The 20,482-nt window shown below is 39.2% G+C and overlaps 1 protein-coding gene across 1 annotated transcript; it reads right to left on the bottom strand.

Annotated features, from left to right (window-relative positions):
* Positions 1 to 316: 316 nt before the first annotated feature.
* On the bottom strand, positions 317 to 19,135 carry LOC111722697 (cytochrome P450 2K4-like). Its single transcript, XM_023509052.1, has 8 exons — positions 19,028 to 19,135; positions 16,336 to 16,498; positions 14,396 to 14,545; positions 11,467 to 11,627; positions 8,817 to 8,958; positions 8,267 to 8,451; positions 4,472 to 4,613; positions 317 to 504 (listed from the first exon to the last, which is right to left on the bottom strand). The coding sequence occupies exons 1-8, from the start codon at positions 19,133 to 19,135 to the stop codon at positions 317 to 319; spliced, it is 1,239 nt and encodes a 412-aa protein (XP_023364820.1).
* Positions 19,136 to 20,482: the final 1,347 nt, after the last annotated feature.

Raw genomic sequence — 20,482 nt, 5'->3', positions numbered from 1 at the left:
TACTTAGATGTCTAATATACCTTGGAGGATCACAGAAATTTCAGGTTTGAAGGACAAAACCCTATAAATGAAGGTTCTATGTGTCAAGTGTTTATTTGTGTTATCTTGGAGAACAGCAGTAGGAAGATTTTTGCTATAGCAGTTAGCATGGGAAATTCAGTCTGATGGGACATGAGAACTCTGTGTGAGGGTGTGGTTGCCTGGCAAAATAATCCTAAAGTGCTGGCAAGAATATTGTGCCTGCAAAGTGCAGGAATGGGGAACCTGGGCTAAGGACCACCAGGTAACATGAAACACTGGTGTACACACACAAAGCCTAGGCCCGGAGCAGAGCACAAATCTCATGAGGCACTGGTCGAGTGGTGAAGCCCATGTCTGGAGTTAGGTCCAGGTTCAGATGGCAGACCCCAGGGGGTGGCTGGAAGGTGAACTTCTGCAGGAGGCTGGTGAAGAAGAGGAAAAGCTCCATCTTGGCCAGTGACTCACCAGCACACATCCGGCGACCTGGAGAGATGGACATGTCGGAGAGTTAGAAGAAATATTGGCACAAAAATTTGAAAAAATATCTGGACAAAGACAAAAATAGTCCACGTGTGATTTCTTCCACTTTGGCCTGAGTCAGTCACTAAACCTCTTCTGAGCCTCACTAGCTCTGTCTCCCAGTATAAGCCCTGGAAATACAAAATTAATTACAAATGTGAAATGTGAAAAATGTTAACCCAGGCAAATCTAAGTACAACAGAGGAATATATAAAAAGGTACCTAGAAGGTTAAAGGTTAAGAAGGTTAAACCTAAGAAGGTTAAAGAGGGATCATCCTTTGTACAAGAACTTTATATCTAGGCTCTTGTACAAAGGGCAAGAAAGAATTAGCCACATAAAGATGGAAAAGATGTAAAGGGGGTTGCGATGTATTTGAAAGCTGAAGGAAATCTGACTCAGGCTAGAGCAAAGCATGAGGTAGGTCATCTGAAACGTGAGGCCAGAGGAATAAGAAGGGATTATAATATGGGACCCTGGAAATCAGTGTTGTTAAACTCCTGCAGCATTTTGAAAGGAGAGTCTTGTTTAGTATTATTTTGAAACATGAATTATTTGGGGGAAATGTCAAGATATTTGAACAGAATTAAGTAAAATTGAAAAAGAAAGCCTTGTAGGTAGGTTCTTGTTAAAACAACAAAACTTGGGTCTTAGTGATTCTATGATATATGTTCCTTAAAACATACTGTGTTAAGAATGGCGCACTTTTTTCAGCTTAAATTTAATAAGCTTTGTGGTTGTCCTATAGACAAAAAATAGCACCATATATTTGGCTAAAATGTAGCATTATTAAAGGTTTCTGCTTCTAGTCCAAGCAGAAACCAAACCAGTTCTAGAAGACCAAACCAGTTCTTTTCGATCCTGCTTTTAGAGTTGGTAAATCCTAAAATGGCTGCTTGCTTTATGGCCAGTAAAATGTTGTATGCAGTCCAGTTAGATGTAACTTTTTATTTTTGAGACAGAGTCCCACCCTATTGCCCAGGCTATAGTGCCGTGATGTCAGCCTAGCTCACAGCAACCTCAAACTGCTGGGCTCAGGCAATGCTCCTGCCTCAGCCTCCCAAGTAGATGGGACTACAGGCGCCTATCACAATACCAGGCTAATTTTTCTATTTTTAGTAGACATGGGAGTCTCACTCTTGCTCAGGCTGGTCTCAAACTCCTTAGCACAAGAGATCCTCCTGCCTCACCTTCCAGAGCCCTAGGATTATAGGTAGGCACAAGCCACACGCCCAGCCTAGATTTCACCTTTTCTTCTTTAACTTGGAAGACAAGTGTGACAAGTGTACTGAGTCACAAAAGATCTCCAAGTTCACAAAAATATTAAAAGGTAGATATTGTATAACCTAGGAAAAGTTTCCCAAATTTGTACTTTTGTTTATATAAGACCTCCAGTGAATATATTAATTCCACAAATGGGGGAACATTTTCTCACCGAGCCTAGTAACAAGACAGTATTTTTTTTATTTCTTTTTCCTTGAAAAAAGATATTTATTAAACAACTTTAATTGTCATAAAATGACTAAAATGGGCTTTAAAAGTTAAAGCTATTTTCTTTCTATGGATTGCCAGAACAATGTAACTATATCAATCAACCCTGTTAAATGCTTTGTTCCTAAAGTTAAATTTAATCGATTCCTAAACATTTTATGATTTAGGTAAAATAAGGACTATAGATGACCATTAATGGCCATCTTTACTGAACACATACGTTAATTAGGTATACAATATTCTAATTGAATAGCTAATTAAAATTTAAAGCATAAATTTTAATTGTAGCATCTTAAAGTCATTCAAGTTTTTAACAAGATACAGGTATTTAACTCCATTTTGAGACTTGCTCTCAAGGGCTTTATGGTATACTAAGTGAGTTCTATAAATAAATACATAATTATTATACAGTGCCATAGATGTGATAGGATTTTGAGGTTGCCCGTGGAAGGAATTCCTAACTTAGCTGTCTGAGTTAGATTTTCCCACTTGCCCAGGAATGAAGGCATTATTGAGTGGTGCTATCTAACTAGATAAAGCATCTTAGGGTATGAGTTGTCTACCGCATACATAGATTTTGGTTTTATGGTTCAAGTCTGGCAATCCAACAAAAAAGCATACATTATTATAGTTTACTCTTAAGAATAAGTAAGTGATCACATAGTAGAATGATTTATTCATTTGAAAAAGAAATGCTGTGGAGGCCAGTTAAAGATGTTTAGATCAAATAAGCCCTCCAGAGAGCAAAATTTCTATCTTAATGTGGTAATTAGTAAATGACAAGGAAAGAGTTGGTGGGATGAGGGCCTTAAACAGGGCTGGAAGAATGTGAGGATTTGGAGCAATTTGAGCACTCATAAATTGAAGTGCAAAGTTGGTTTCATGATGGTTTTCCTCATTGTGACAGTTTGGTGTTAATTATATTTTAGGAATATTTCCATTTGTAAAAAAAAAAGCATTATTACTTCTGCATTTCTTTGATAAAAACAGAAAAAGAAGCCCCAGTATAACTAGGCAAATTTAGAATTCCTGAGGCCAGCTGGGCAAAAAATCCTTTGAGAACAGGCAACTGTGCAAAGATCTAGACTATTGCTGCTTATCACATAGTCCCAGGAAGCATTCAGGTCTCTGTGAGTGAGAAATCAGGGAGAGCCTGTAAACAAGGGTGATCAGGTTCAAAAGAAAAAGGAGGCTGGGGGTGGTGCTCAGGCCTGTCAGGGGAAGATTGCTAGAGTTCAGGGATTCAAGACCAGCCTGAGCAAGAATGAAACCTTGTCTCTACTAAAAATAGACAAAATTAGCCTGGTGTGGTGGGAGGCTGAGGCAGGAGGATTGCCTGAACTCAGAAGCTGCCAAGTTTCAGTGAGCTTGGCTCACGCCACTGCACTGTAGCCTGATGACAGAGTAAGACTCTGTCCAGGCTGGGTGATAGAGTAAGACTCTGTCTAAAAAAAAAGAGTAATGGTCATTCACAGTAAAAATGGGCTGTCAAGGAAAACATAATTCTTTCTCTCTAAATGCTAACAGCAGTAACTCCAACAGTGGATAAAAAGATCTGGAAAATATGTTTGGGAATGATAAAATCATTCATTCATCTTATCGCTCACAAAATGAGGGTTTGGAGTTAGATAGAGTTCAAGTGCCCTCCAGAGACCGTTTTATGTTTATGTTCTTATGGCTCATCTTTTTGTTCTTTTTTGCAAAATATAAAGTCAGGAAGAATTGAGAGAAATGTGTATATAATACAAATAATATGTACATTGTTTTTCATTTCTTTTAATTCTTATTGTAGATTTTGTAAGTTATGAATACAGGTAATATTTTCTCAGGTATCACATTCTCTCTCTCTCAGAGACTCTGTATCTCTGTATTACTTAGTTATCAGTGGGTGGAGGAAACCCTTGGGGTGGCTACTGTTCACCCGTCACCCAGTGGGTATCTGGAGTGACGTCTTAGCTGTTGTTTGCGTAAGTAGAGGCCAAGATGACAAAGTGCTTGTGGCGTAGTTTGTGAAGTCTGCTAGAGACAGAGATCCAGACAGTTAGGGAGTAAATTCATTTAGTTCTCTAATTTCAAACTTGACATAAGTAAAAAGCTCCTATTTCCACACCTCAAAGAAATCTTATGAGAAGCCCTGGAATTTACACGTATTAAGATAGAGCTTTTGTGGCTGCGGGAAGTAGACTGCCCATCGTCTCCCTGTTTAACTTTGTCCTCAAACTCCTGAGGCTCTACCCTAACCGCTGCCAAAAGGGAGCTTCCCGGTGTCCCTCAGAAAATGCTGTCCCAATGCCTCATGTCTCACAGCTCCTTGCATTCTTCCACACTCCTGAAGTTAAGTGCCACGTGAGAAAGTACCTAACCTTAGCACAGCTCTAAGGCAGGGCCAGTCTCTCCAGATTTTTCAAACCACCTTTTCAAGTAAGAAAAAGTGTCCTTACCCACTGAGAAGGGCATGAAAGCTTCCTTCTTGATAAACTTTCCCTCAGAGCTGAGGAAATGCTCAGGATTAAAAGCATCTGGTTTTTCCCACTGTGTTTGATCCCGGAGTACTGAGGTCAACAAGATGATGACCTCAGTGCCCTAGAAATAAAAATGTAATTAGTGACAGAGATTAAATTCCTGCCTAGAAAGGAAACCTCTGTAAAAATGTGCTGTGATTTTGGTTGGCAGTTCTCAGATGCAAGACTGGAAAGAAAAGAAAGAAGGTGAATCAGCGAGGTGGCAGGCAGGGCTTATGACCCCGTGTGGATGATCCACGTAGCCACATTTTTATCCAGTACCTACTGAAAAGCATAAGCCTTGGACTCAGAACTGAGAACAAATTCTCAAGTGGTCCTGTAGTGGTCAGCACGTTATTTGACTTTTGATTAACCCCACTTTCTAAATGTGTCTGATGAGAAGGAAATGGCCTTCATTTGGGAGGACTGTGACCCTCAGAGGAAAGGACACACACAAAAGACCCCAGCGCAGAGCCTCCCAGTTTTGTGGGCTTGCTGACAGTTTGCTGTGTTCTCTTCAGGGAGATGGTAGTGGATGCTAAAGCCAACAAACCATCAAAAAAATCTCAAAAATGAGCTTCCCTGCCTCCATAACTTGCCACATACCATGAAACAATTTTCTTTATTTCTCCTTTCCTTTCCTTTCTTTTTATTTTTGAGACACAGTCTCGCTATGTCACCCTTGGTAGAATGCTGTAGAGTCACAGCTCACAGCAATCTCAAACACTTGGGCTTCAGTGATGCTCTTGCCTCAGCCTCCCAAGTAGCTGGGACTACAAGCACCCACCACAATGCCCAGCTGTTTTTTAGAGATGGGGTCTCACTGTTGCTCAAACTGGTCTCAAACTCAGGCAATCCACCTGTCTCAGCTTCCCAAGTGCTGGGATTACAGGTATGAGCCAGAGTGCGCAGCAAAACAATTTTCTTAAAGGAAAAAATATTTTTTATTGTGATATGGGAAAGGGTATTCTGAGGACTAAAATAATTAAAGAAAAATAGTGATAAAAAAGAAACACTATCCCCCAAATTTAGGATGATATTCATATTTACTACTTTATCCTGATTAATCGCAGCTGCTCTATTTTTGCTTTTTGCTCCTTTCACATAAGGTCTTGCTCTGTTGCTGGGATAGCATACATTAGCCTCATCACAGTTCACAGTAACGGCAAATTCCTGGCCCAAGCAATTCTCCTGCCCCAGCCTCTCGAGTAGCTGGGACTTATGGATGTGAGCCGCCCACCATATCTAGCCACGGTTGCCTCTTTGTATTACTGTCTTCATGGTTAGTTGTTTTATCACATAAATCTGTATAATTTTTGAGTCACTCACAGCAAATCACTGCTTTAAAATAACCTATTTTGAAACTTTAGGCTGGGTATGGTGGGATTTGACTATATTCATAGCTACTCTGTAGGCTGAGGCAGAAGGATGACTTAAAGCCAGGAGTTTGAGACCAGCCTGGGCAACAGATCAAGAACCTGTCTTTTAAAAAGATAATAATAAGGCCAGGCATGGTGGCTCAGGCCTAGCACTGTGGAAGGCCAAGGCAGGAGGCTTCTTTGAGCTCAAGGGTTTGAGACCAGGCTAAGCAAGAGTGAGACCCTGTATTTACTGAAAATAGAAAAACTACTTGGGCATTGTAGAGGGTATGTGTAGTCCCAGCTACTTGGGAGGCTGAGGCAGGAGGATCGCTTGAGTCCAGGAGTTTGAGGTTACTGTCAGCTAAGTGATGCCATAGCACCCTAGCCTGGGCAACAGAGTAATAATAGAAAATATTACTCTGTCTAAAATTAGAAAAAAACTTTGTTCCTCTATCTATCAATAAATAGTTATATGTATTTGAGCATCATACACAGGCTACCTCCTCCTCTTAGCAACTGCACTAGGTTATTTTCATTTCACAAGAGATGACTTGGTCTCAGTGTGACTGAGTGACCCAGCACACAGTAGCAGGTGGGTGAGTGAGACCCCCTTTCCTTTTTGATACACTGCTCTACTTAGCAAGGTGTACAGCTGGAACTAAAATCCTGCCACTATTACTTTTCTATGAGTCTCCTTTAAACAACTTTTTTGGACTAGTTTGTATTTGTTTTTCCACATCATTGCTAATCTGATTAATTTAGTCCAGCAGTATATTTAATGTGTGCTGAGAAGAGTAACTCTAAAGATGAATATATTCTCCTTTCCCCTACAGGATAAGAAGTGATAGTGTGGAAAGGAGTCTACCTAGCTGCCGGGGTTCCTCCCCAGGGATGGGGTCCTTTAAGACCTATGTGACTGTCAGCGATGGACTGAAGAAAAATAAAGTTAAAAGCGGCAAGAGATAAAGAGACAGGACGTGCAGAATAGAGTTTTCAAAGGTGGGAACACAGGGGACCACTGCGAGCTTGTGGGTTCCAGTGAATGGCCCTGAGTGTTTGTTCCTCTCAGCTTTGATTGAAGGCTATTATCTCATTTAGCACAGAGGGCAAGCTGAGGAAGGGAACAAAAAGGTCAGCAGTTTCTCTGAATAAGCATGTTAGTTCTTATTCTGTCTATAATCATTAACTTCAAAGGTCTGAGCAGTCTTGAGAAATCTGAAGCCTGAGCCTTGTGTGGCGGCAGCCTCCTGCCTATGGTCATGCACACAAATTCCTTGGGGGTGGGGAGTTAATCCCTTTGCCCCTGTGGAGTAGACACCATGGCGTCATTCTCCTCTGAAGAATCCATGGAACAGAAGAATTTTCCTCTGATCTCCACCCCAGAGGCATTTTCCTCTGTTGTTTAGGGCATAAGTCCCCCTGCCCATATTTCAGGAGCTGAGCTGTTCCCTTGATCTCTGCTCTGGCCATAGTACAAATTCCCACAATAGGTATTTGCTTTGACTATTGACTAGGCAGGGGATGGCCTGGTTGCTGTTCCTCCCAAAGCCTTGGATGCAGCTTACTCTGTGGCCATTGTCTTTTTCAGAGTGTTTACAGATCTAGCAGGGGTGTTTGCAAGCTTACAGGCCAGGCTTCTAGCAAAAGCAGGACCTTCTCAGATAAGTAATTTATCTGCTGGTTTAAGAGTAAACTAGCTAAACTCTTTTTATTCTGCCTTGCTCAGCTTATTTCTCTGTTTTTCTCTTTTTCTGGGGGTGTTTTCCCTTGCGAAGAATAGGGTCTTCAATCCCCTTTCTGCCTGCAGATAACCAGTGGCCCTGTGGATTCCTGCAAATGTGGACCCAGAAGCAAAGAACAGACTAGGTTTTCAGAAAAAGAATAAATGCCAGGAATTCATGCCGATTCCTGCATTCAGCTTATTTCCGCAATTTACCAGTACATATCAGATGGGTGTGTCTAAATTTGTTAATATTGGGAAGCAGAGGGCATGAGCACATTTCTTTATGAGGCCTACCTATGAGGATTCTGATGGGAGCACACCTTACCTAGAATCTGACCTCCCTACTAAACAACCTTGCATTCCTGACCAATGCTTAAACTCCCCGAGCCCTAGTTTTTGCAGCTGTAACATAAAAATTAATATGCTTTACAAAGTTTAAGACAGTAATTACCACCTATTGCATACACACCCATCTGCAGACACTCACCTTTTGTCAAATGGTAAGGAAGGAGGCAGAGAGAGGGAGAGGGGAAGAAAGGAAGCTGAGTGGGAAAGGCAGGCCAGGCTTGTCTTTGACAGTTTATCTCGGTGTTTCTGTGGCTGTAAGCATCTGAAGTTCCCTCCCCACCACTCCCCTTCTCAAATCCTTACCTTTGGAATATAGTAATTTTTAAATATAATGTCTGTGGTTGTTGCCCGGGGCAAACCCGTGGGCAGAATGTTAGCAAATCTCTGTATTTCATGGATGACGGCATCTGTGTATGGCATTTGAGTTCGGTGTGCGATTCGAGGCTGGGCGGCTCCAACAACTTTGGCGATCTCATCACAAACCTTTTCTGGATAAAAGAGCAATAGAGTGCTTAGAGTCCGGCCTGGGAGTGGGTGTTGGAACAGTCTTTCCCATGCCCTCTCCATGTGGAAGTCAAACCCAGCTGTTCTCCCAATTGTGACTCCTCCTTCCCTGCACTACTTCCACCCCCTTGGTCTTTATTCCAGGGGCTCCTCTTGGATGGCTCAATGCCTTCAGCCCAGATCCATAAAGAACAAAATCTACTTTCTCATATTGAAGGGAAACTAATGATACAAAGTACAGGTACAAATTACAGGTGCCCTATGTGGTTTGTGAAATTCTGCATCGTCCAGTCCAAGAGGTTTCTTGTTTCTTTCTTTCAAGCAATGCTCTGGCTCTCCCAGGACTTACTCTGGATCTCAGGATATCGCATCATGAGCAGAATTCCCCAGCGCAGCGTGGAGGCTGTGGTCTCTGTACCTGCCGCCAACAGATTAGTAACAAGTGCCACCAAATTTTCATCACTGAAATAGTCAGTAGATGTATCTTTCTCCTGAAAGAGTAAAATGAATCAGTGATGAAATAATTTTATAATGGATGATTATAAAAAATAACTTCACATGGAATTTAGAAATAGAGTGTTGCTTTCTTCCTTCAATAGAATGGAATTTTCTTTTTTATTATACAAGTGTTACAGAGAATTTTAGAATAATGTGTATCCCAGTTGTAATAATGATAAATAATTCTAAAAATACTGTTTGCCATTTTGGAAATTAGTTTTAATTGAGTTATTAGACTATTCCCAGCCCTGTTTCTTTAATAAAGATTAATTAAATAATTTCTTGGGTTTGCCAATTGAAACACATTTCTTAAGATATTGAAAAAACAAATCAAAAAATTAACACATGTGAAATCTCTTATAGGTCTTGCACTTTAAAAGAGTGTTATGAAATATGATGGGAAATATTTGAGAATGCAAATGTAATAAATAGAGTTATTCAGAATGTAATAATTTACCATTAACTTGAGTCCACTTGTCTTTCTTCTTTGAAAGAAATGTTTTTCTTCACAATACTATTCATCAGACTAAATGATAGGCAATAATTTAAGGAAATTTCTAAGGAAAAAACTATTACCTCCTGCTGTCTGATCAAAAAGGCATCAATAAAACTTCGTGGGTCATTTTTGTCAAGTGTACGACGGTGACGTAGGAAGGTCATCCTTACAAAAGAAAATAATTCATCTCTATTCCTGAGCACTGTCTCATGGCTTTTTAGGAGGAAACCCAAAACAGGAAACATATTGAAAAGCTAGAAGAATAATAAAAAAGTAAATTAAATATATGTGTGTACTGTGTGTGACAACACAAATGACATCATTTGTAAAAGCATTATAGAAAGAGTACCTTGAATGTCACCTCAACTAATAGTGGCAGACTGATGTAGATGAGATATCCTCAGTTAGTGGATTAAGTAACTTGCAATGAATATTGATATGCCTTACAATAAATTTTATACACTCAGAGTATTTTGTGTGTTATGCTTGTGCTTGTGGCAGTAGATTTACTTAGAGGTTACATGAGACATGAAAATAATATTGGATTTATGGTTGGGGCTAGGAACCAAAGTTTATCTTACAAAATCCTGGATGATTCCAAGTAATTAATCAAACTTCTTTTTTTTTTTTTCCTTTTTCAGAGACAGGGTCACTCTCTTGTCCAGGCTGGAGCACAGTGGTTAACCAGTGTTCTCTATAACCTTCCCATTCTTGGGCTCAAGTGATCCTCTTGCCTTAGCCCAGGGGTCCTCAAACTATGGCCCACAGGCCACATGCAGCCTGCTGAGGACATTTATCCAGCCCACCGGGTGTTTTTGCCACCTCTGTCTGTCCTGCTTAGCAGCAGGTCATCTTGGGGCCCACAGTCCGGCCGCCCAGTGGTCTGAGGGATAGTGAACTGGCCCTCTGTTTAAAAAGTTTGAGGACCCTTACTAGCCGTCTGAAGAGCTGGGACTATAGGAGTACACCACCACACTTGGCTAATTTTTTCTTTTCTTTTCTTTCTTTTTTTTTTTTTCGAAATGGGAGTATCAATGTTGCCCCACCTGGTCTCAAACTTCTGACCTTAAGTGATTCTCTTGCTGTGGGCTCCCAAAGCATTGGGATTATAAGTGTGAACCAGCTGAAAATGGGACTTTTCTACACAGCACAAGAAATATGCCACAACTGTTTTCTGTAGGATCACAGTAATTTTAAAATTTATAGTAGCCTTACAGTCTGCAGGTGCTATAGAGCAGCAACACTTAACCTAATATTCACTGATCCTGAAAACGTTAACAAAAGTTACCATTTTGCATTTGTTAGTATGTGGGTCATTACAAAAGTTTTGTGATACACAAAAATCAAGAAACATAAAATCCATGAGTGGAAACAAATGAAGCCCTCCGGGCAACACCAATAAGCCAAGCAAGGTGAAACTTGCACGGGTGAATCAGAAAGGACACTGTCAAGTGTGTTTCCTGGAAGTGAAATAATGGACCGTAACACAGTCTGTCTCGAAACTTTTGTAGTGACCTTCGTATGTGTATTTATTTTGGGGAATGGGGGTCTGTATAATTAGTGTATATCCTTAAAGGGGTTTATGACCCTTTAAATGACTTAATAAACAGCAGAGATAAAAGGTCACACCTAGAATTAGATAGTATAATTACCTGTTCCAGTGTTCTTACCCAGCTGTATTTAGAGTAAAACTATATTTCTAGTAACAGAGCCTAAATGATTCCAGAGTGAAATCATATGGCTGTCAGTGGTGCTACTGAAGATGAAAACTATTTGAAAACGCTCTTTTTTTTCTGGATTCTATAAGATAGGGACTTTATAACTCACAATAAGAATTACCAGATACACTACCCAAGCAAGCTTGTGACAGCTGTGTACTCAGAATGTTCCAGAAAGTGTACATTTTTTGAAATAGTGGTTCTCTAATAAATACTTTTTCATGCTCTCTTAACCATCACATGTACTCCAGAAGAACTAAAAGTGAATAGGAAAAAGATACAGTTACCGCTATTCTAGGACCTCCGAGGAGTTTCATATTTTCACCAATCAAGGTTAAGAGTCTCAGGAACTGAGCATCGTGGTAATCAAACCTTTTCCCAAGCAACACGGACACAATGACGTTGGCAACAGAAGCATTCATAATTGTTCGGATCTCAATGGGTTTTCCTACAGGATAATTCATTAGCCAGGTTAGGGTTACTCACGTACACAGATTCTAACCAATTCCAGACTGGCTGTGACAGACCATCAAGTAAAGGACTTCATAAACGAAAGGGGATTATTGGTGACTGTGCCTTCAAGGAGAGGTAAGACTTGAATGGGGCTTAAGACATATCTAGAGTGTGTTCAAAAGATTATCACAAGCAACACAGAAAGTGTATGTCAAGGAAATTCTGCATTTGGTTTAAAGAAATAAAAATGTGTCAGGTGAGGGGCACTGTAATGCCGTTTGTGTGTGTTGGCAGCGTGTGCAGAGGGGAGGGAAATACATACTAGCTGGGAAAATGGCACTAAGACCTGACAGACCGCATTCAAGTTTAAAATAGGACATACGTGGGCTGTCCAGAAAGCTATGTAACACAAAACATAGAGATGTACGTGGCTGGATACTTTCTAGATGGCTCTCATATAGATGGTTTAAATCAGCGGTTCTCAACCGGTGGGTGGTGACCCATAGGAACTGTATTAAAGGGCCATGGCATTAGGTAGGTTGAGAACCACTGGTTTAAATGATTTCACTTTAAAGAACTTCATCCAGGGCATTCCTTGTTTCACTCTCTTCTGCTGCTGTAACCTGTTTTTCTCAGTACGATTGATGATTACTTGGATTATTAAACACGTGCCAATGGATGGGCATTGATTTTTAAGTGAAAAGCATTCTAGTGGCTAAGGTCCACTCTGAAAATCAGCATCTACATTAAATGTGGAGGCTGAAAGCCTAGGGAATTCTAGTGGAGAATATTTTTTCTTCTTCAAAACAAATGGGAGAGCTTGGAGGGTGCTGTGTACAAAAAGCTGAGAGAAATCAGCTTGTATTAGGAGCTTAAGACTCAGAGAGGAATAGTCATTTTTCCATATAAAATTTCAGCCTCACAGAACCTCTCTTTCTAAACACACAGTCACTACTAATTCAGAAAATGGACCCTTGAGCCCTGAGTTTCTTGTCTATCTTCTTCTCAGGGTTTGAGATTGTTACCTTTGACCATTTCTTTCCATATTAATTCATGCCTCAGTGGAATAATGTTAAAGTTACTTTTTTTTTAAGAAGTACTGAGCTCAGTTTAACAATAAGACACTTGACATTAAAAACAAGTTTCTGGATTATTCATCCTACATATTGATAAAAATAATATGTAGTTCTTTCTTTCTTTTTTTTTTTTTTAAGCGGCATCTCACTCTGTTACCTGGGCTACCGTGCCATAGGTTTGGCCTAGCTCACCACAACCTCAAACTCTTGGGCTCAAGCAATCCTCCTGCCTTAGCCTCTCTAGTAGCTGGGACTACAGGCACATGTCCCACATTTGAAATTTTTTTCTGTTTTTAGTAGAGATGGGGTCTTTCTTTGCTCAGGTTAGTCTGGAACTCCTGAGCTCAAGCAATCTTTTGCTGTTGGCCAGAATGCAGCATTATAGGCGTGAGCCCAGCCATAATATGGAATTCTAATGTATTATAGCAAGGGATCAGAAACATACCCATTACTAAGGAACTGTTCTATGAACTGCCTTGGTCCTGCCTTGAACAATTGCCCTACCTGGGAAGAAGAACACAGGCAGCTCCATCTTGGTCTTGGTGCTACACCACCTTAATCATATCCTGAGAAACTGCCACACCTGGGGAAGGGAGGCAGCCCTAGAAATCTGCAAAAGAATACTGGAAATTCGCCCAGGCCAGAAGGCCAGGCAGCCCAGGAGCAACAGGATTTGCAGAGTGACCTAGACTAATCTAAAGCTAATTATCCTGTAGTGAACGGTCCGTCAAGTAGTGCCATGTGAGCCAAGAGGAGCACTCAGTCCAGACAGTATACATCAGGATAAGAACCCAGACAATTACCAGAGCGTCTTTGTAGCTATATGGGGTCGTGTCTGTGGCAAACATTATCTTGCTCTTATCCTGCAAACCTATATCTTGCTCCTGCTCTGTGAAGCACTTTCTCTTCCTCAATAACCATCATTTCATGCTCGTCTTGCTTTTGGTGGGTCTGATCATTCTGCAGTAAAAAGCACATCAAGAACTGAGAATGCAGACATCTACCTGAACCTGACAATAATATGTCAGTATTAATTTCCTCAGTTTTTAAAATTCTCCTGTGTCAGGGCTGGGCACGGTGGCTCACGTCTGTGATACTAGTACACTGGGAGGCTGAGGCAGGGGGATTGCCTGAGCTCAAAGGTTCAAGACCAGCCTGAGCAAGAGCAAATTTCTATACTAAAAATAGAAAAAAGTATGGGCAATAGCCAGGCATTGAGGCAGAGCCTGTAGACCCAGCTTCTCAAGAGGCTGAGGCAAGAGGATCTCTTGAGCCCCAGAGTTTGAGGTTGCTGTGACCTATGATGCTACACACTCTACCAGGGGCAAGAAAGTGAGACTCTGTCTCTCTCAAAAAAAAAAATTCTGTTTATGTAAGAGAATGTTTTTGATTTTTGTAAAGAAATATTGAAGCATTTAAAGGCAAAAGGTGTCTGCGAAATCAAAAAATAATTTATATATAGACAGCTAAATACAGAGAAAGCAAGACAGAGAGAGAGTGTGTGCACACAAGTAAATGTAAAATTACGGACACGGAGAATCTTAGAGATGAGTAGAAGGGTGTTGGGGATTATTCTTGGGATTTTTCTACAAGTCTGAAATTAGGTCAAAATAAACAATTGGAAACATGCCTATTATTGACTTCTTTCTCATGAAAAAAAGATAACAGCTTTACTTATTCTACACACCTCTTTGGCACTCCAAGTTGAGTATCAGATGCTGGCATTCCTCTATAATTCTATCTTCTATGACCCTCTTGCCCATTCCAAAATTCCTCAAGGTGGTCAAGCTGAATCTTCTCATAGTTTTCCACGTCTCACCATGGGAGAAGGCAATTCCTTGTAATGAAGAAAATGTCCTTAAATGATTACCTCCAAGCTTTTCAAATTTAATTTCCAGGGACAAATAAAAGATTTAATTCTCCCTGTCGACAATAAAAAGAAAACTTTTCCCTCCCTCTTTTTTCTTAGAGCAGTTTAGAGACTTAGAAAGTTTCTTAAACTTTTTTTACTTTAAAAAACTTTGCAGGAACTTTCTCCTCTCTTGGAAATGTACAGAAGTCTCTTTGAAAAGTAGATAGTGTTTTTATCAGCTCTAAGACCCAGGAAAGTCTTTTTTTTTTTTTGCAGTTTTTGGCCAGGGCTGGATTTGAACCCACCACCTCTGGCATATGGGGCCAGCGTCCTACTCCTTTGAGCCACAGGTGCCACCCCCAGGAAAGTCTTTTTCAGGGAGCTGGGAGCAATCTCAGAAATGACAACACCAAGGGAGATAGCACCCTTATCTCTCAGCACAGGTGAGGATGGAGGCCTATGTTCAATGGGCACTTATCCAAGTTGCAAATCTACCCCCAACATGAGCATAGGATGAATTTAGTTTTCCTTTGTATAAAGCCAACTAACACAGATGGTCACCCCCAATTACTGGACAAATCTGGGATGACTACTTACTGCTACTTAAGGACTAATGACTGTTGTTCTTGAGAACGCCTAAGTAATGCAGCCCAAGGGCTTGGTTATATAAAAGGGTGCGATTTCTTTCTGCATTTTCAATCATTGAGTGTATCGTGATGCACATCATTCTTATTTAATGCTTATTCAATAATAAAGTATTTTTTTTTTTCCTATTAACCTTGTGGAGAGAATTTCTGGGTTGGGGGAGATTTTGTTTTCAGTTATGCTTCCTCATAAACTCAGTAAGGAATTCTTGACTATCTACTATCTGCTTATATCATGGTAGGTGTGGTTAAGGGGCTGTTGACCATTGCAAACAAAGTCTCTTGCCAGGAAATTCCCAGAAAAAGAAATATTCCAAAGACTCATACCTGCGGAAAATGAGTGTGAACAAAGTTAAACAAGGTTTTGGTGTTCTCCTGAGGCTTTAACATGCCAGTGACCCAGGAGAGAGCAACGAGAGGACTATGATATCCACTATTTGCCAAATTCACTTCACTGATCCTGCTTTTTTTCATAGAACATCTACTAATATCTTGTGGAACTAGATTTGGGAGGATAATAGTGCGGGCAATGGTTGTTAAAAACATTATTGAAACAATAAGATTGTCCAGGGATATTTACTACAAGTCAATATGGGTTTACTAAAACTAATGGCAATGTAAAATTATTTCCACTTTTAAAGAACTCTTCACCAAGATATTTAACAAAGATTCATGATCAACATGCCTCTTGAGAGGCAGGGAACCTGTGGCCTTCTGATTTCAAGATCCTTCCTTTTTAAGCACCAAAGGAGGCAAGAAAAGCTTCATCTTTCTCTGTTACATCCCTTTTAATAAAAAGATTTATTATGTAAAATTTGAATTCAGTCAAAAGGTTGCACTTCTCCACCCTGCCCCGGCAGCTCTATCTCTTCTGTCTTTGTATTTCTTCGGCATCTAACATTGTATCTTTTATCTACTGAGAGGTTAATAATTATTTAATAGAAGTAATTATCATATAAAATCAGAACAAAACCACAACTTAAACATTTTCTCTTTGGTAATTTCTGTTGGTGTAATATATATATTGATGAATAAAAATTTAAACCACAAAAGAAATTATGCAAGAGAATAGAGTCTAACTGAGTTAATAATTTTAACCACAGGGATATATTTTAATGTAGAGTTCATTACCTTTTCCTTCAAAAAGTCTTTCAAATATAGGAACTTGAGATCGTTCCCCAAATTGATCACCATAATTAATGAGGGCGTCTTTCACTGTCTCATGGCCAGAGAGCACCACCACCTTCTTTGGTCCCATGTGGATGCTGTAAATGGAGCCGTATTTCTGCGACAGCTTAGGTGGAAAACAAAAAGAGAAGTAACTACAATATCATGCTATAGTTAAAAGTAATGTGGATCTTGGTCTTTGGTAATTTAGCTAATTTCAAGAAACTAACTAGTTTTATGATCGTAGGACCTAACTTTGGGCTGGTTCACTATGGATACTTCTGTGACTGTTACACCTGCTGGAGCCATTTTCTAATCACTGTGATTATCCTTAAGCTCCATTTCATTTCTAATTTTATAGTAACAATGCTCTGAAATTATTAAATAAAACCTTAGTTTTTCCCTATTATATTTTTGTTTGGTCTCAGAGAATGCCCACGCAGGACTCTAGGAGACTAAACACTTGCGGACTACCAAACTCACCGCCTACACACCTTATCCCTTGTGGAGTACTGTGATCTTAGCCAGCCCGAATTAGTTGTACATTACTGTATGACACTAAAAAAATTTCATTTTCTTTGATAACTGAACAATAACAAGAATCATCATGTATTGCTTCCTAACTATATTCCCAGCTCCATCTCCTTCGGTGTACAATATAAACCAGTGAGAAAGATATTATCATCTCCTCTATAGGCAAAGTACTGGGGCTTCCGAAAGTCACACAGCTAGAAAGGCATACACATTCTGTAGCTCCCTGGTTAGGGGGACTGTGATCTGAACCCATCTGAGTTTAGGTAAACAATGAGATGGCAACTTCCAGTGCTCCCATAATCCTAGCACTCTGGGAGGCCAAGGCGAGGTGGAGGATCCCTCAAGCTCAGGAGTTTGAGGAAATTAGCCTGAGCAAGAGTGAGACCCTGTCTTTACTAAAATTAGAAAGATTATCCAGGTGTTGTGGCAGGTGCCTGTAATCCTAGCTTCTCAGGAGGCTGAGGCAGGAGGACCAGTTAAACCTAGGAATTTGAGGTTACTGAGAGGTAGGCTGACACCATGGCACTCTAGCCTGGTTAACAGAGTGAGACTCTGTCTCAAAAAACAAACAAACAAATGGAAACAAATAAACAAACAAAAAAAAACTTGACTTTAGAAAATAACATTAAAATTGCATCAGAAATCGGAGAAGGGCTCAAAAGTTTAGGAAGATACTATCGTTAAAATTAATAGTATAGGGCAGTGAAAATTAAAGTGGGAATTTGAGGCTGTGAGGACATTCTCTCAGGTGAGAATAACATTGTTTTATATACAAAATGGATAGGCAAAAAGAAAAATTTAGGGAGGTAAATTAAAGAAAAAATGGTAGACAGAAGCTGGGTTGGGGAGAGGACAATGGCCATTTCATAGATGGGATTAGTTTAGATCAATGGCAGAGGTGGAAATGAGAAAAAGAATTGTAAAGAGATTAGGCTGGTTAATATGTAAGCAAAAGATGGGAATGTTTAACAATGAGCATATAAAGTTGGGGCACACAGAATTAGATGCAGGACTTTATAGAAGAAAGGTCTTACTCTTCTAAGAAATTAATCTGTCATGTGACCTTTGTATGTAGGAGAAAGAGCCATAAAGTTAGATGAGAAGATCAGAAAGTTCTGTTTTTTTAGTTACTGAATAAAATCAATGTCTTAGAGCCACACTTATCTGTAAAATGAAGATAAAATATTGTCCCTATTTTTCCTCTAGGCTAGGTGTGAGGGAAAGTGAAATCCTTGCAGCACTTTATAAAATAAAAAGTGCAGTACGAGTGTAAGCCATTATTACTGTCATGTTGGTAAAATGACAGTCTTCTCTTTGGTACATCTCCCCTCAGGAGTTTGAAACTAAAGAGTTATAGAATATATCAGAATTCAATTTAAATTATCAGCACTTTAGAAATTAAAAATTAAAATGAATGGCCAAAAGATAATTCTATAAATATTAATATCATCTCTCAATATATCTACCCATCTACCAATCTGTTTTATCCCACAATCAATAAGTATAGGATCTGTGAATTGAAAAATTAGAGAAATTTGGTTTGGTACTTGGTCCAGTTCTGTGAATTTACAGAAGACAGAGGTTAAATTCACACAACAAATTAATGGCAGACCCAGAACTAAATTCTGTGTCTTGGTTTTTGGGAACATGTTCTTGAACATGCCTTTTGTACGGTGTTTTGAGCACTTAATTTGAAATCTCTTGAGTAAGACTATTGTCACAATTCGATTTCTTTATAGTAAGGTACCTATGAAAAATGTAGGTCAAAAAGTTTGAGATAAAGGGTATGGGTCACAAATACTGTAGGATAAAAATACCACTTGAAGTCATAGAATCATTATTATTACAATTTAATATATGAAAATTTAAAGGCAACTAAATACTCCATTTAAAGCAGCTCTATATACTGCTCTAAATACTCCATTAGCAGCTCTAAATACTCCATTCTAAGCGGTTCTTAATTTTGAATAATAATTACCTCATTATACATATAAGAAACAGTTGTTCATACATGTGTGCTAATACATGTGTGTTAATAAATGCATCCCTGAGGGCAAGAATGACTTAGAAAATTGTAAGTGCATATGAAATGAACAATTATTATTATTTATTTATTTTTTACCTCTAGCATGGTTTGATACGGCCTCTTCAGGTTGAGGATGTGCAGATTTCCAACAACTGGCAAAGGTCTGGGTCCTGGAGGAGAGTGTTGCTTGGGACCTTTAGCCATGGAGATTTTAATACTTAGAATAAAAATAAGAATCAGGACCAGAATTGGAAATAAGGCAGAAAAATCAATCCCACTCATGATTGTTAAGTTGAAGTAGTTATGAAAGCAATAGAGATATTCGTGATTGCAACCAAATCAAATCAGCAGCTTCCAATGCAAACTGATGGCGTGAAGATGTTACTAATAATCTTTGCTCTACCCTACTGTCTATCTGTTTTATAATTGAAATGAACTAAGCCCTACACTGTATCTTTGCCTTTTCTGAGCTCCTTTCCTCTTTCTCCCTTTTTACTTCTCATTTCCACCTGTTTTATAAAGGCTGGAAGGATTTTCTTTTCATGCAAAACAAGGATTAGTCTTAAAATTTCAGAGAAAACAACACAATGTGTTTAATCTTCAATATGAAATTTAAGCTTTCATAATATACGTTAATTGTATTATTTGCCAAGGTACACTATGATCTGTGTGTGGTTGGTTAAACAACAAAATCGCACCAGGGATTTCAAGCTTTTTATGCAATAATGAGTTCATACACTTCCACCTCTTAAAAAGAGCCTCACAGAGGCTCTTGAGGCCAGAGAAAGAACATTGTTTTTAAAGTTAATGAGGGGTGTTCCCACCCATTACCCATACTGCAAGGGTACATGTCAAATCTATTAAGTGTAGAGTATAAATGTCTTAACACAATAATAAGTAGGTGAGGTGAAGGCTATGTTAACCAGTTTGATGTAAGCATAACAAATTGTATATAAAATAAGCACATTGTACCCCATAAATGCATTAATGTATACAGTTATGAATTAATAAAAAATAAATAAATAAAAAAGAAAGTTAATAAGGGGAGGGCATTGACCTTCAACAAGGTACTTAAGGTCTTTGACCATGGGTTTCTTCAGATCATTCTGAGGAAGATAACAATACATAAATGGTTGAATGATTAAGATGAATAAATAATTTAAGAAACATACAACTCCTTGTGTGTATTTAAAATTCAATACCTGGCATTCCTCATTTATTTTTCCTTTTCATTCAGGGATAAGCTTTCTCATCTATGTTTGTATTCCTCTCTAGATGCAGGAATTTTTTTACTTTTCTCTCATCGAATTTTTCATCATTTTGTGCTCCTGATGTTTAACCATGTATCTGGGAAATAGCTCATTCTAGCTGACTTGTTCAAAGAAGAAATGTATATCTTTTTGTGTTGGAATCACTGTGAATAAAAACAGACACACTCGAACAATCGTATCTGTATCTCTTACTTGATACCCATTTTTCCTCAAGTCTTTACTAGTTGCCATGTATAAAAAGATGGTCACAAAAGTTTCCTGATTGCTCTGCTTTCAGTGT

Source organism: Otolemur garnettii, unplaced genomic scaffold (genome assembly GCF_000181295.1).
Source record: "Otolemur garnettii isolate 467f Iridium unplaced genomic scaffold, OtoGar3 scaffold00322, whole genome shotgun sequence".
NCBI lineage: Eukaryota > Metazoa > Chordata > Mammalia > Primates > Galagidae > Otolemur > Otolemur garnettii.
Note: the sequence above shows the minus strand (reverse complement) of the source record. Positions and strands in the feature narration are given on the sequence as shown.